Source organism: Oryzias melastigma, linkage group LG12, assembly GCF_002922805.2.
Source record: "Oryzias melastigma strain HK-1 linkage group LG12, ASM292280v2, whole genome shotgun sequence".
NCBI classification, from domain to species: domain Eukaryota; kingdom Metazoa; phylum Chordata; class Actinopteri; order Beloniformes; family Adrianichthyidae; genus Oryzias; species Oryzias melastigma.
Window position 1 is genome coordinate 14,730,439 of NC_050523.1, and position 16,596 is coordinate 14,747,034.

At 39.0% G+C, this 16,596-nt stretch overlaps 2 protein-coding genes across 5 annotated transcripts in view; both read left to right on the plus strand.

Annotated features, from left to right (window-relative positions):
• LOC112162889 (rab GTPase-activating protein 1) overlaps positions 1-16,596 on the plus strand; it is a 54,658-nt gene that overhangs the window by 21,251 nt on the left and 16,811 nt on the right. For all 4 annotated transcript variants that reach the window (XR_002922179.2, XM_024298852.2, XM_024298853.2 and 1 more), the window contains one exon: positions 708-858. Coding sequence is in view for 3 of the 4 variants with exons in the window: in XM_024298852.2 (XP_024154620.1) it covers positions 708-858 (151 nt within the window). In the remaining variant the exon portion in view is untranslated. The remainder of the gene's footprint in view (positions 1-707; positions 859-16,596) is intronic.
• On the plus strand, positions 8,159-14,312 carry LOC112162890 (probable G-protein coupled receptor 21). The gene has a single exon (XM_024298856.2). The coding sequence runs from the start codon at positions 9,612-9,614 to the stop codon at positions 10,842-10,844; it is 1,233 nt and encodes a 410-aa protein (XP_024154624.1). The 5' UTR covers positions 8,159-9,611; the 3' UTR covers positions 10,845-14,312.

Sequence of the window (16,596 nt, forward strand, 5' to 3'; positions counted from 1 at the left end):
TGGAGCAAACAAACAAAACAAACCTGGGAATTGGAGATGGAGGGGGTTAGATAGGGGGGTAAAAGCGAGAAAATCTTGTGGGATTTTTTGGGCAATAAAAAAAGTGCATACACTGTGCCTCCAAGTTTTTTCCCTCTTTGTATGTGTAGTTCTCTCTGTGATATTTATAAATGTTATGGCAGATACTTCAGGTCATTCAGCACCGATATAGATCCTACATGTGGGGAAAAGCAACAAAAACATTCAACTTTCTTTCTCTGTAACGGTTACCTGTCGAGCTGTTGTCTTCTATTGCCTTCAACATCTTTAAGGGGTGCAGAGGGTCATGAGCAGAAATGCTAATGTTAGAGGAAAAAATCTAGGGTAAATATTTTCCATTTCGGATGCAGAAATGCTAATCATTTTCATGCTGACAGAGGAATATTTCAATCTTTGATTGATTGCATCCGTTGTGGGAAGTGGAACTGGAACTTTTGCATGCAAATCATTGAGGCTGACTCTTAGGTTGCATAACCCCCCCCTCTTCCCATGATGTTGACCCCTTTAAACATCTGTAGGCTCAACACTCGCTTCTCTATGGATTCAAAATGCAGTTACACAGATACAGTAACATGATATTTGACAAATGTACATTTGAGGGGGGAGGCTGATGAGAAATTGCATCCAACACTTTTAAAGCAGCTTGGCTGTCGTTTGTTCTCTCTCAGGCACATGAACTTATCGGTGCGTCCCAAACAGCTGCCAGCTTTGGTGCGAAGCGGGATCCCTGAGGCACTCCGCGGGGAGGTGTGGCAGCTCCTTGCAGGCTGTCACAACAATGACCACCTGGTAGAAGAGTATCGAACTCTGATTACAAAGGTAAGATTTTGTTGTTTAATGACCCCAACTCCTGGGCATGGACTGGTACCAGTCCTTGGGACAGTTTGTACCGGGGCGCAGAGAAAAATAAATCACAACCTAAATTGTTTCTGTTTTGTTAATTATCAGATTCTGAAGGAAGTTTTATTTTGGAAAACTACTGGATTCTCCCCACTCTCCGGCTCATTCTTGATCCATGTCAAGTCGCTCGGTCAATATATCTGCTACTTTCTTAAAGCATCTGTGCTGACTTCTAAATTGAAACTCCTAAGCTAGCAAAGTTAACAAAAAATAAACATTTGTAAAGTTTCTTTTTGCAGAAAAGAGCCAGTGAGGAAACAGAAGAGCCTTTGACTTAAAAAAAAGGAAGCTACATTTAAGACAAATACCAGGAGTCTTTACTCCAAAATTTGGATTTATTGCAACAGTTAACCATAATAAACAAGCATAATATTCAGCAACCGGCTGGATGTCGCTAATTGATTGTCAGTCAGTTGTGCTTCCTAATTGGACAGTGATCAAAAAGAAGTGTGACTGACCTGAGTAACATGGAGTTGTTCAGATATTCTGTTTGTTTTTGAGCAATCTAATAAGAAAACATCAGTTTCAGCGACTGTTTTTTCTTTAGTGTATTTATCCGTTACACCTTAAAAGTCGGGTGCGGCTGAAGTTGACGTCCAATTTTTTTTAGCTTTCACTTTGACAGTTATGGTTAAAGGAGAGTCCCATTTTAGTGGTTCCTACATTAAATCTAGAGTACAAATAAACCAGAGGATGAAAATACACTTTACCCTCAAAAGTTAAGGGGAATCTGCAGCCTCGTACAGGCGGGTCTGTGAAACATTTTTCTGCCATTAAACTGGTCTTCTGCCTGAAAACGATTGGGGACCACTGGGGTTAAGAGATGAAATTAAATGACTTTTTTCATAGTCTATAATAATTAATTTTCTTAGGGTTGGCTCTCTTCATGTTACTGAATTTTTCCTCGTAAACATATTTGGATCTAGATAATAGAATTAAACAGATTTTTTTCCTTTACTTACATAAACATAATCATTGCTATTATTTTTCTTGGAATAAATTCTTCTTCATCTCTACTCATAAAAAGTTCACCTAAGGGGTCACCAATGGCAGTGCTTCATAAGACTGTTTTTCTCTTTTAATGAGCTAATAACTTGTGATCCAAAATGCTGCCGTGTAAGTCATGCCAGCTGTTTGCTCTTATTGCTGTATTCTGTTTAAAGAGTTAAATTTCCTTATAAATTTCACTTGAAGGTTTCAGAAAATACTGTGGAGATTTACAGTATCAGCATAAGGAAAATATGTTTGCTGTTCATGATTCTCCCTCATGTACACTTAAGACAACGTGATACTTTATATCATTTTTTTCCCCCTTCTCACTTCTGTCTGGTGTTCTTATATAAAGGGAACATCCCCAACAGCAAGCTGTGTCCCAGGTGGTAAAAAGATGTTTCCCTCTCCCCGCCGGCTTTTATCTTCTCCTCTTGTTTTCTTCATCCAGCATTTTTAGCACAAAGAGCTGTTCTTTTTTCCTGTGAACGTGGAAGCTATGCACGGAATCCCAACTTTTTCTTCGCCAGTCTAAACATTGAGTTGAAATACTTTTTTATTGATGGCTATTGGACATTAAGTTGGAAGGATTTTTTTTCTTTGAGCACTAAAGCATTGTTGGAATATAAACTGTCCAAAAAGCCTAGAAGAAAAGTGTGGAGAGAATTTAAAGCCATTTATAGCAGGAAATGTGTTAAATTTAGTTAAATTTGGAAAAAAGACTAAATTAGAATGGTGGAACGGTTGACAAAACTGAAAGTTTTCAACAGTTTTATTTAACTAAGGGTGTATTGAGACTGGAGACATTTAATCCAGAACCCCTTACAGCACTGCTGTACCAAAAAGTAAAAAGTTTTGTACCTGTCCTTGATACAGATGTTCAAACTTGATGAGGTTTAAAAAAAAAAAAATTAACTATCACAGCTAGTATTGCAAAGCGTAGGACTTATTTTTTCTCTTGTTGCTTTTCCCCGCCTTCATAATTCTTGGCCAATGACTGAGTAGATTTTTAGCTTTTGGTTTACAGGCTTTATTTCGAAACAGTCTGATTGATGGCAGTCTGAATACAGATCAAATTCAAAGTTCAGGACTAGATACGGACCAAAGTAAGTGGATTCAGTGAATATGCCCTGAGATTCTTTTCTACTTAATCATTGTGCAGTTTTCATTTGCTATGTGTGGAATCAATTTAGTAATCTGTAAAAGTATACACTAAAGATTTTAATTAAAACACAGATTTTTTTTTATGTTAAAGTTGAGTTAAAGTTAAATTTCCATTAGTCGTCACAAACTTGGATTTGTGAAACTTTTTTTTATTTCGCATTTGACCCATCGCCTGGGGAAGGGGTGAGCCTCTGACACAGACACGCTCGGGAAATATTTGAGGGTTTAAAATGTGTCCTATAAAACTCAAAGCATTCAATTAATGTGTTTTTTTTCTTTGTTGTTGTTGTTTTTTTGTTTTTTTTTTTAACTTGTGGGTCAGAATGAGTAGACTCAATTCCAACAGGTGCTGCTAAAAACCTGCAGGCGCTTATTGGCCAGAGGGAATGGTAGCTAGAAGGCATGTCATTAGTGCTTGTGCAGTGGTGCGCAGAAGCTTCAGTCCTTGTTCTGAGAGGCTAAAAGCTGTTTAATCATCTCTGCATAGAGTTTACAGACTCGTCGACACAAAAGGAAAAACTGTGTTTTGGATTTTTACGTGGTTCTGTGTTTTTTTTTTTTCCCTGCTTACCTCAAGGTGAGAGAACTCATGCTTTCAAAGGAAGTTTGTCCAGCGTTTCTGGAGCTGTTTAAAAATGTTTCTTTTGAAGCCACACAGGTGTTTGTATCATATCTTGACAGTTTGACTCAATGATGAGCAGATTTGCGATTGCTGGATAAGACATTTATTTGATTTAAAAAATTACGTTTGAGGTTTTCAAATAAGCAGTGGAAAATTAACGCTTTTAGCAGTGTTTTTGTTGTTTCTAGAACTAATTAAACCCTATTAACTCATATTTCTAATATCTTTTTCCCTGCTCAGCTCTTGTTTGTGGTTTTTTGCATGTATCATGTCTATTTACCAGCTCCTAATTTGTGCTTTTAGCGTTCAAGCCTATGTCTGAGTGCGTCTTTTCTTCACGCTCTGCTGCACTCAGAAGTACATCATGACCCATCTAGTGCCCTCTTTTGTTCTTCATCTTCTCTGAACTCGGTATTCACGCACAAAAACTGAACAAGGGGTATTGATGGAAGGGGCACCAACTTTTAGCCACGACATTTAACCCCTTTATTCATTGTGGGTCCCAGTGAAGCCTGTGATGCGTGGGGCCTTGTGGCTAACTGCAACTCTTGTGGGAATAATGAGCTGCTGAAGCATTTATTCATTTATTCTGGAATAAAATTGATAAATGAACAGCTAATCTGCAAATTCGTAAATGACAGACGAATAAAGTTATCTGCAATTGAAAGCCTTCTTTTGTTGTTATTCATAAAATTAAGAGGTTTTTTCCATTTGTCACACAAGAAAATTCTTTTGGGATTTAGCTAAAATGAAATATATCTAGAATTCAATAAAAAGTGTCAGTAAAAAAATGGATGAGGCGAGTAATAACGTACCGCTCTAAACAGTAGAACAGAGAAACCCTCAAGCCAGGGACAGGCAACAAAATTGAATCTAAGTTAGAAAAGAGCATCGTGGGACCTGTTCTGGCAAACATCTGTGGACACCAGGCCATCACAAAAGCCAAATCTGCTAAGCCACGCCCCCTTTGAGAGCCAAAAGACTATTGGTCTTCTCTAACATCTGTATTTGACCTGAAACGATAATATCTAGAATTTGTAGGGTCGTTTGTTTGTACATGCGTGCCAGGTTCATGTTCCGCCTCGTACCAGCTTGCGCTCGTGCCAGATTGTATGTCCACTTCCTGTTGCCTCGTCTGCGCGTACAAAACATTTTGTCTGTCATTCCCTCCTCCTCCCACCTCTGCCTTCACATTCCAGGATAGTCCGTTCTCTCATTTTCCGTGTAGCTTTCAACTGGCCGCAGATTTCTTTGGCAGTACTGCATTGAAATACTTTCAGATTTGTTCTGTCTGCCTTTGAATCCAATTTCCCACATATGAAAAGAAAGACAACAAATGCTAGAGGGGTGGACAGTCAGATGAAAGACACGGAGAGAAGGCTTAGCCGTTGAACGCAGCCAAGATTTATTTTCTATGGAATGCTGTCTTCCCTCTGCCCGCTGTTTGTGTCTGTGTTTAACATAGCCTGCCACTGACTTACGCTGGGCTTACTTTATGTTTCCCAAACGGATCAAAGAGCGAACAAAAACAGACTTTGTGTTTGTAAGTTTAAATATATTAGCTGGAGCGCGCTTTGAAATTTGTTCAAGTATGTCCCAGGTTGAAGAAAGCTTCAAAGGAAACATGACAGTTGGATGAGAAGTTCTGTGTTTTAGTTGGACCACAAGGATTACATCTTTAAATTTGAACATAAATAAAATGAAATTATTATTAAAATTGGTCATATTTTTCATAAATTGTAGTATTTTACACATTTTGAGTGTTTCAACTTAATTTTTTTTAAATGTATTAATTTTTCCATTTTTTGTTATAATTTAAAGCTTTTCATACCAGTGTCTATTATAACTGGTTTCTATGGTCTCTTTTAACCCCCTGAATTAGATGTAATGCTCTGTATTTAGGGGGTTTTGTGTTTATTTCAGGTGTTGAAGCTCCAGGACACTTTGAGAACTTACCAAACAAGGAAAGACAGATCAGACAGCTAACAGGGCTGACTTCTACTCTGCTTGGCAACCAGGGGACGTTACATCATGCTCGTCTTGATTCCTCGTTCTGTGACCCATCTGTTCATGACATTTTCTGTTTTCCTTTTTTGTTCTTGGATTTCTTCCTTTTTTTTTCTCATCATTGATGAGCTCTGTTCTTCTTTTGACTTCCATCTCCATCCCGTCCTCCCATGCCTCTCTTCTTGCCAACCCCTTAGTCCTACTGTCATCTATTTTTAGCCCCTCGTGTAGCCTGCAGAAGCGCTACGTGAATGCATGGGAGTGTGTCTGGTTTGCAGGGGGAGAAAGGTGCAGGCTGGTGCGCGCGCGCAAAGACTGTGGGTATGTTTGGGTCTCCATCACGCCACGCCAAATTTCCCAGCACGAGGCGAAGTCTGCAGTCTTCAGAAAGTCATTAAGGATAGGATGCAGACAGAGCCGCACTAAATCTGACGCTAATTACCACCCACTGAAGATGCTAATTTTAGTCCAGGGGTCCTGAGTAATTCAGTTTAATCTTCACATCATGTGAACTGGAAATAACTGCCAGTAATTAATCTGGCAAAGGTTTTAGTGCTCTCTTCACAGCAGCGCTTATTTGCCTCTGCAATAAACACCTGGATGCTGATATTTATAGGACAGAGATTATAAATGTCTAACTTTATGCTGCTTGGGTTGGAGTGAGGGAGGCAGTGGTGCACATCTATTAGGTAATAGAGGGGCAGCATCTGCTCATAAGTGCAAATTTAGGGTCACATTACAGAATTAAAGCAGTTTGATACAAATTGCAAAAACATCTAAATGCAGCACCTATGCTTCCTTAGCTGAGAGAAAGCTGGTCTTTCTGTAGAATCTTATTAGAGTGAATCAAGTTGTTGTCATGTAAAACTTATGGAACTGACAATTATATTTTGGATTTTTTTTCTTTTCTTTTCTTTTTTCTCAGGAAACCCTGACAAAGCATCTCCTTACTTTAGTTTAAAGGCTTATCGCCCGCATTCCCTGATGTTAAACTATGAAATGTTCACATGATACTGCACTTACCACCATGAGATCAAGCATTATGCTGTTTATTATAAAAGAACACCATAGCTGAACTTATTAGCAATCCATTCTGATTAACAAAAAATGAGTTTTTTGTGTTTTTAACGTGTTTTTGTGGCATTGTTCTGATGATTGTGGACATATACAAAGCAAATTAAGCTTAATATTTCTTTTATTCAAACCGTTGTGAATCAAGAGCCCATTTGTGATGTAGAAAATGAAATGCGTGGGCCACAAACTCCCTGCTCCGCTCCATTCTGATGCATCCACTTGCAGACAAATAGATCCATGTACATCTTTGTTTTCCTCGTCTAAGCTGGTATTTGGCTTAAACTGTACAGCTGCATAACTTCAATATTTCTCGCCATTTTTGTTGCACCGGTAGTGTTTGGAGGTGTGAGGAGCTGAAGCTAATGGGAGAGCATGTAAACAGAAGCTTTACTATGGGTGTTCTGCCCCAAACTGTCCCGCTCACAACTCGGAGGGGAATTTCTGATGAACTACTGCCCCTCTGCATAAATTATGTCCTAAAAACAATACAAGTTTTTGGATTTTAGCTAAAAACAGCAATATCCTATTCAATAAACCACTTTTACAACGGACCAAAAATGATCGGAGTGGGATTTTAAAGCTGCCAACTCTTGTCTCCTCTTGCTGTTGTTTTGTACATGAAGAATTCTCGTAAAAGCACAACTGCAGAAGCCAGAGCACCCTCATGGAAAGTTGCATTGCAAGGGACTGTGAGGACAAAATCACAGCAATGCTAATAGCCTTAATAACATTTTCTCCAAAATGAGCCATAAATATAATTATGCCACCCCCACAAAGTCAATATTTAAGTATAATCAAATATAACTGTCAACTTGCCTGACCTCTGCTATCTGCAATCGCACTTTAATCCTGTGGTTTCACTCCTTTTTTTAGGTCACTACACAATTCTGTTTTTTATGTAAATTTTTGGTTCAGTTAGCATTTGGTTAGATAGTTCCTTCTCATCTTTTATCCCTGCTTTTATATTCTTTAGTGTCTTAAATACAGCACAAGTTTTTACTTACAAGCTTTTTTTTATTTAACTACAATTTCTTGCACATTCTAATCAATGTTTTATGACTTTGTAATGTTTATTTAATTGAAGGTTATTGGACATTTGGATATGTAGGTTAAACTAATTCTGAGCTGCCACAAAGCTCCGCATTTTGTGCCTGATAAACAACAAAAAATTGTTAGAGACTTAATGACAAACATTTTTTATTTTAAAAACTTATCTAAATTATATAAAAAATAATACTTTAACTACATTAAAATATTGAACATTGTTATAAGAGCATTTCATCTTTAAAAATACACTTTTGGTTAGCTTTTATTTACCGTAATTTTAGCTAGGAAAATCTGTCTTCAAAAAAGGAAACGCGGATTCTTCAATCCTGCCCTGAAGTTTTACAGTAAACTTTAGCCTGTCGGTCATTTGCTCATCATTTTCAAAGGAGAAATCTGACTTCTCGACTTGGTGCGTGAGTGAATCAGATCCTACTGACTTAGTGAATGCAAATTAAATCGTTTACCCCGTGCTTTGTTATCTGTGTGGAACTCGCAGAAGTTTGATACTATTAGATAATGAATTTAGGAAATACTATTAAAAAACCAATTGAATGTTCCCTGCAGAATGCAATAATACTTGCAGCCGCCCAGGTTGCTGAGGTCTCTTTTTTCCCATCAAAGAAGGGAGCTCTTGTCCTTTTTAGAAAGTGATAATGGAATGTTCTATTTTTTGCAGGTATTTTTTTAGCCATAAATCATAAAGCTGCAGTCAAAACTTTCTTCCATACATAGCAGGAGGTTAATAATCCTGTCTTTTTTAACTTGTGTGAAAAACATAAATAACGACATGAGGAGTAATGGCTGATGAGAAAAAAGTGTTTAGTTAACCGGCATAAAAGAATATTCGGGGTGGTTTTTGAACTGCTCATCATTTATAACACTCTTTTAAAATGAACCTCAAGTTGTGGAATTCTTACTAGAAACACTCAGGCAGTAAATAGAAAGGAGTGGTGAGGTGGTGGGTGAAGGCAGCCTCGTGTCTTAGCAGATGATCATTGGCTGGAATGTAGAGAAGGGGAGGGACCTCAGCACTGCTGTTTCTGGAGAGAGGGGCAGAGGGAGTGGGACAGTGAGCGGGAGAGACGGCAAAGGAGGATAAATGAACACAGAGGGCTCTCCCCGCCTCGGCATGCCTGCCTTTCTGATTTCATCCCCCAAAGTCGCCGCTCTTTCAAGCAGAAAGAAAAAAGAGAAGCAGAGGGTTTGAATGAATGCATGTGAGAGTGGGTTTTGGACACCGGTCACCCTTACCTCTTACATCCTCTGAGGTGTGATACTACTGCGATGGCCAGACACGGACCTGGAAGAGGATAAAGCACAGAGGAACCAGAAGAAAGGCAGTCATTACTTTGCAAAAGGAAGCTGTGGCGTTGATTTGATGGATTATCGCCCATTAAGCCATCTCCAGTCTGGGATGTCTGCATTTCTTCTGCAGCAAATGCTGATGACATTTAACTCTTCATAGTCAATTCAAGACTATCAAAAAACCTGAAATCTTTCGGCCACTTTTTGTGGAGGCTTTATTTTCAATTTTTGTGCCTTCAACTCAAAACTTTCCTGGATATTTTTTCTTTTTCACCTTGCTGGAATCGTGCCTGCACTGTGGGCACAGACGGGGGACTCCCTCTCCTTTATCTTCCTCCTTGATCCTTCCAGTGTTTGAAGTGGAGCATGGAGATATGCGGTTGGACTGAAACCAAACAGAGAGTCGTCTATCTGACGAAGTAGCAGATGCCCAAGCTGTCAAAGGTCCTACAAAATAAAAACCATGAATTTCTCTCTGGATCCGCTGAACCAGAGCTCTGCCAACTCATCGACCTTATCCGCTCCCTTCTGCCTCCTTGACATAGGATATTCCAAGATTTTCAACACCTGCGTCCTCGAAGTGTCCATCATCCTTTTCCTGACGATTCTGATCATCTGTGGGAACCTGGTGGTGATTTTTGTGTTCCACTGTGCCCCTTTGCTTAGCCAGCACACCACCAGTGCTTTCATTCAGACAATGGCATACGCTGACTTGCTGGTGGGGGTCAGCTGCCTTTTCCCTTCCTTGTCTTTGCTCCATCATCTGAAGGGTCTGGACCCCAAACTGACCTGCCAGGTCTTTGGATATATGGTCTCTGTTTTGAAGTCCGTTTCGATGGCATCTTTAGCCTGTGTGAGCGTGGACCGTTACATCGCCATCACAAGGCCTCTGACCTATGCCTCCCTGGTTACACCGTGTCGAGTGCGCTGCTGCGTCGTTCTAATATGGCTCTACTCCGCGTTGGTCTTCCTGCCGTCTTTTCTGGAATGGGGGAAGCCTGGATATCACGGCGACGTTGTCCGGTGGTGTGCGCTGGAGTGGAGGACTAATCCGTTTTTCACAGCTTTTATCGTTGCACTCGTCTACGCCCCTGCTGCAATTACCATCTGCTTCACCTATGCGAACATTTTCAAGATCTGCCGACAGCACACTCGGGAAATCAACGAGCGCCACGCGCGCTACCGACCGCAGCAGCTTCAGGGCCCGGGAATCCCAGCTGGATCGCTAGTCAAGGGCAAAGAAGACATAGGGCAGGTGCCAGACTCGTCCCAAATGCAAAATTCCCAACACCCTCAGCCCCATTATCAGAACTCCACATCCACATACTCAGACAAGAGATATGCCATGGTTTTGTTTCGCATCACCAGCGTTTTTTACATCCTCTGGTTGCCCTATATCCTCTACTTTCTGTTGGAGAGTGGACAGATCTACCGCCACCCTGCCGCCTCTTTCCTCACCACATGGTTGGCAATCAGCAACAGCTTCTGTAACTGTCTTATTTACAGCCTTTCCAACTCTGCTTTCAGAAAGGGTCTGAAACGTCTCTGCTCCTTCTGCTTGCAGCGCACTGGCAGAGGGTTCAGGGTGAAGAACACCAAAAAGACTGGACTTGGCTCTGTTGAAAAAGGTTGTGCAGGTCCGGGTTATGTATTTGACCAGGAGGAAGTGGGAGTTGGTACAACATATCATGTGTAGTCTAAAGAACAAAAAAGTGCTGTAGTGTGAACCAAAACGAAACTACTGAAAATGTCTTTAAAGGAGCTATAAAGAGAATTAAGCTTTGATGTTCCACTTCTGATTTCCATTTTTCAGATTGTTTACCGCAGAAAATGAAAGTCTTAAAGGCAAATTGATGAACTCTTAAAGGCCAAAGCCGATTCGAAGTGATTTTTCCTTAATTCACTTGGAAATATGGAACCCCGAACAGGAAAATTACATGGGAGGGTTTTCTACGGAGGAGAGAAATCTGTGGAGGCTGAACAAAATGTTTGTTTTGCACTGCTCTATTTTTGGGATTCTTACTTTGCAAATTTGACAAAACGAAGTGTTGAATGTGCTGTATGTGATACATTATGACCGCTGTCAGCACATTTTGTGTTGAATATCAAAAAGATGGAAACATCCAGTGCAAGTAGCTGCTATAACATTGTAGGAGAATGGAGAGTGACTCTCCCATGCTCCCTCAGTATTAGATGCCAGAAATGGTCTGCTATCTTTTTTTTCCTTTTAGTTCTCTGCCTAACTGAGTGAGTTGACTCTAAAAAATAAATTATTAAAAGCATCATTCTGCGATTACACAGAACCAGTCCACAGTTACTGATGTGATTATGGTTTGTCTTTTTTGAGATTTCTCAACACGCTTTTAATGAAAAAATTATTTATTATTTTTGTTAAAATGTAATTAACTTAGTCCTGGTTTTTGCACACATAATGTCAATATCACCCCGCTTCGGTGTACGACTGTTAGACTGACAAAGCAAACAGTAATTATCTTCTTTGTTGCACTTTTTATTTTGATTATGCAACTATTTGAAAGAAAGTTTTTTTTTTAAGAGATTAAAATTAAGAAGACGTATATTTGCAAATATTTCTGATTGTTGGTACATCGTTTGATTTCTTTAAACACATTCGGTGTGTTAATAATTGTACCGGTTGACCTTCGAAATGTGGGATGTCATGAAAGATGGATTGCTTTCCCGTGTGAATTTTAAATCAGCTTATATTTTTTGCGATCTTTGGACCGATGCAACACACCACTATATGCACACACGCTCTAATGTGCCCAGATGGGTGAACAGGCACAAACATGCACACCAACAAAATAGCATCCAATTTGCTCAGGCAGCAAGTCATTTGTGGTGCAATCAGGAGGAAGCTCACCTGCTATGTGGGGGTGCTTTTTGTAGGTGTGTGTGGACACACTTGCATGCAATCCGTTCCTTTTTGCCCCTTTTTTTGTAATTTGCAAAGTAAAACAGTACCAAAATTTGACTGAAATTAATTTAACTAATCATAGTTAAACTAAGAAGTTGTGATAACTGATGTTAATAATAATTTCTAGCTTTACACATCTTTCTACTTTACCAAAGATATGTTTTGGACTAAAATATTCCCCTTTTATTTGTCCTATCAGAGGATTTGCTTAACTTTACTGGGCTATAGTTTGTGTAAGAGTCCATGGAGTTGTGTTGGCGCAGTAAGCATTTGACTGTTGTAATGTGTTATTGCCTTGACTTAAATCGGAGACAAATTTGGTATAAAACCATATTTTCCTACTTCTGAGGGCTCGGTGTAAAGGCACACGACTGTTTTTTTTTTTCTCCGACTGAAAATATCCTTCCCCGTTTTCTGCTATTGAGTCCATATTTTCTCGAGTCTACTTTGATTGCATCTATTGTGTGAAACTATAAAAAAAAGTGTTTCTTAACATTTCACAACCTGTATTTGTTTCTCCTGTTTTCAGTAAAGCCAAAACAAACAAAAACACCAGTTTAGCTGTTAATTCAATGCCTTGTATTGGTGTGATTGTGTATTTGTGTGTTTGGAACATGAGGATATGTGCAGGTATATCCAGATTTGACCACTGGCTGAATTCAGACTGTTAAAGGTGTTGTAGTCTCTTTCACCTGTGAGTATTTGTGCGATATGTGATGTACAGTTGTACTAGATGTCTAAAACAGTCAGCTGTAAAGCATTGCCAAATGTTGCAGTCTTTCCTGTTTGTGTCTTTCACTGTTCCTCCCTCTGAACAGTTGTATGTTTACAGTTTTGCTGTACTGGATATTTGACTATCAAAGAACAAATATTGAACCTTCGTTCATTTCAGTCCAAGTGTACTCAAAAATGTTGTGCTGTCTAGATCCTCCCGCATGCTTTCCAACAAAGTTGTGAAGTCTTTTAAAAGGTGCTGCAAAAAACAAAAAAACATTTAGGAATAACTGATTTAGAGTGAAATATCTAACACGTTGCCATCAAAGAATATTGCGGCACAGACTTGACATTTTTGAAAGTGTTCACACACTCCTGTGGGGACACAACCCACTTGCACCTTTTTCAGTGGGAAGACTTGAGTGGACACAGGGTCCCCTTAGTCACATTGAGCAAGAGTTGCAGGAAAAATGTGTAACATTGCTCCAGTTGAGGACATGGTTGCAAGTGTCTTTGCGATAAAGTACGACAACACAGCGTTCAAGTTGGAACATTAGGATGAATTAGTACAAACTTGAATAGTTTTTAGTTCTACAATGAATGAAACGTTTTGCAGAAATTCTTCTATTTTGTGCTTTTTGCTATTAAATGCTCCCGCCTTTCTGTATTTCGGAAATGCTCTTTAATTGTGTCGAAGATTTTGGTAAAAATTGCAAAAGCTTTTTTTGTCTGCTTAATGCAGAGTCCTAATGTTGCTACTTGGTATCCTGTACTGTTTTTTTTTTTAAGTTTTATAGTTTTTATATTTATTTTTAAGACTTTGGATTGTCTCTATTGTTAAATATTTTATAAAATAGTGGCCCAAAAAAAGCAAATTTAGGACAAACTCAACACTGAAGTTTAATTTAAATATTAGTATTTAAGACAACCTAGATTCCACCTCTTATCAGTTTTACTTTGCCATTATCGTTCTTTTCTCTCAGACTTTTCAGATTATTTTATCACAAAAACGCTGCCACAAACAGACAGCCCCACTAATGACTGACTCACGAGCCAGCTTTTCCTGCAGAACAGATAATTATCACAAAACACACGAGACAAGGCTTCCCACTGTAACCAAGCCGCATCCTGGAAACATTCCAAACAGCAGAATTCCACTCAGTTTTTTTGTATTTATCCACAATTAATGAAGAAAAAAAATCTGCACGGTGAACAATAACCGCCTTGTACATTTGAGTCCTAGAAACGGAGCCAATACTGTGTCGACTGTTGACAAAACATGTCTCATATGCCAGTGCTTTTGAATATGCAGTGAGGTTTCTTGTGAATGTCAGGAGAATGTTAATGAACACTGATGTTTAATGATGCTGCTGATGAAAGTGAGTGTTCATTACATGTGTCGCTGTGTGCTTCTGAAAAGGTGTAAATGCTGTCCATCTGTACAGAGGAAATAAATGTGATATTACGTCTGTGTGTTCATGTGATTTTGGAATAAATGTGTTCATATCAATTAAAGAGGAATATTGGAGTAATTTTGTCTTTTTTCAGAATAAAGTTTTGCTTGTCATGGCGGTATACTTAAGAAATAGTATAAAAAAAATAAGTGAATTTGTAGCTATCTACTTGGCTTCATGCTGTGTTATTTCTTTTCTGATTGGGCAAATATTTTGTCTGCCGTCAGTTTGTTAAAGCAGCATATCAGAGCTCAGATAGCAAAACAAGTGGGACACGAGAGATTCTGTAAATATTTAAAGATAACTGTTAAAGAAACTGCTTCATGATTAGCTTGGAAATCTATTATTGAAGGGTTATATTAAAAATAAGTTATTGGGGCAATTATTTGAACTAATACTTTCTATTTTACATAAAGAAGACATCATCTCTTGTAGCATCAAAGTTTAATTTGTACAATATGAAGTTTGACTGCCTGAAACCATCAAACTGTGGCAGCCCTCGCTGATGGAGGTGTGGTCCGGGGCCTGTGTCAGGCCTGATAAATATTACGCTCCGTTGTCTTGACGCCGCAGCAGGGTCGTTTGCAAGCAAAGAAAGAATAACAGAATGACGAATCAGCCATTGTGTGCGGGCAGAGAAAACCAGGGACTTGAACAATAGCTGGCTAGTTGTCCGGCTTTCTCACGGAAGCCTTTTTCTGCTGTTTTATTCCTAGCTTTTACAAACAGAACTGCCGGTTTTGGCTCCATGCTTGTGAATCGACTGCAGTCCCCTCAGAGGAGAATGTTTTGTTCTTGAGAACTTTGTTGAAGTTTTTGTGATTTTTTTCCCTACAGTCTTACTGTGACTTGTTAGTGAGTGTAGGTACATAACACTTTGATGGATCCTCCAACAGAAACATTTGGTTTAAGCATTTGTGTAACCCATCCCTTTATTCTCTGACGGTCATTAGGGGGAAGGCTTGACACATTCTGAAATTAGTTTGTTCCTCTTTTCAGAAAAAGAGGCCTTTGTACCAAAAAAATCTCTCCTCAATTAACATCGTAACACTTGTTTTCTCTTTCCTCTCACTCGACCCTGTTTTTGAAAACCGCCTTTAAACTGAACAGACAATCAAACAGGAAGCTAATTGGCCTCCATGGAAGAGGTCTTTCCAGATCTCTGTCAGCACTTCAGATAAGTGTGGCTAAGTGGTGCTTGATCAAGCATGGATTGTTATGTTTTACTGTGAGACTGTGGCCAAGTGTAATGTGCCCTTTACACTCGATACAAAAACCTGCAACACCTGCGCTCTGAAACGTATCATTTCTAAAGGTCTTTTGTCTCAGGGATTCAATGAGGAAATATAATTTGGAAGCCTCTTTAGTTCTTATCAGATAGTCGCTTTTGAAACTTTTGTTTTTTTCTCAAATGACGGGAACACTGAGCTGGACCCTAACTTCACATAATAAACATTGGGGGAGGGCATGGATTAGAGCTTTTATGTTGACCTCTGATCGCTATTAACTTGCTTTGTTTTAGCAATCCTTTCTTCCTGCATTTATTCTGATACCTAACAATATTTTTGTTCGACCCTCTTCCTCTGTGGAAGTTGGAACAGAAACTGAGAGAAGGGGAGGGGTACGACAATACAAGCCTAATATGTGCAGTTGGCAGCAATTGTAAGTGCAATAAATGAGAAAGTGTTCAGAGATTTATGTCAAGTTTGATTTTTTCGTACTATTATGACATAATGAAAGCTTTTCCTGAAATATCTTGATGGACTTGTCCTAGAATTTCATAAAAAACATGTCTCCTTGCATTGATTTCATTTATTTGTCGAACATGGCGAACCAGATCTCACAGCAGACACTTACCATCAAGGCTCCAGCTCACAGGTGCTGTCAATTAGCTCCTTGATTGGCAGCACCTGCAGGTTCGGGAAGCTCAAAACCAGAGTTGCTATCAACAAGAATTTAAACTGTTTGGTGCTGAAAAGATCTAATACATTTTTAATGGTCACTAACCACATGCACAGCCCCATTGCTCCACCCTTCTACAAAACCACAATTCTTAGAAATGCAGCATAATTTCTCGGAAAAATAAACAGCATTTCCTCCTGTGTATTTGGTGCCTAAATGCATTATTTAAACAAAAAAAATAATCTACCAAATTAAAATTCATTTTTTTTGTGCTGAGTTGCTTCAGTTATCTGCACTCTTTTATTTGTAGATTAATATTTTTTAAGGCTCACACATACATTTGTGTTAGATTACTAGCAGCTTACAAATTAATAGTTTTTCTAATTTCTGAATTATTTAAATTTGAAATGTAATAGTTTTACTTACATTGTCAAAGTCGGGTT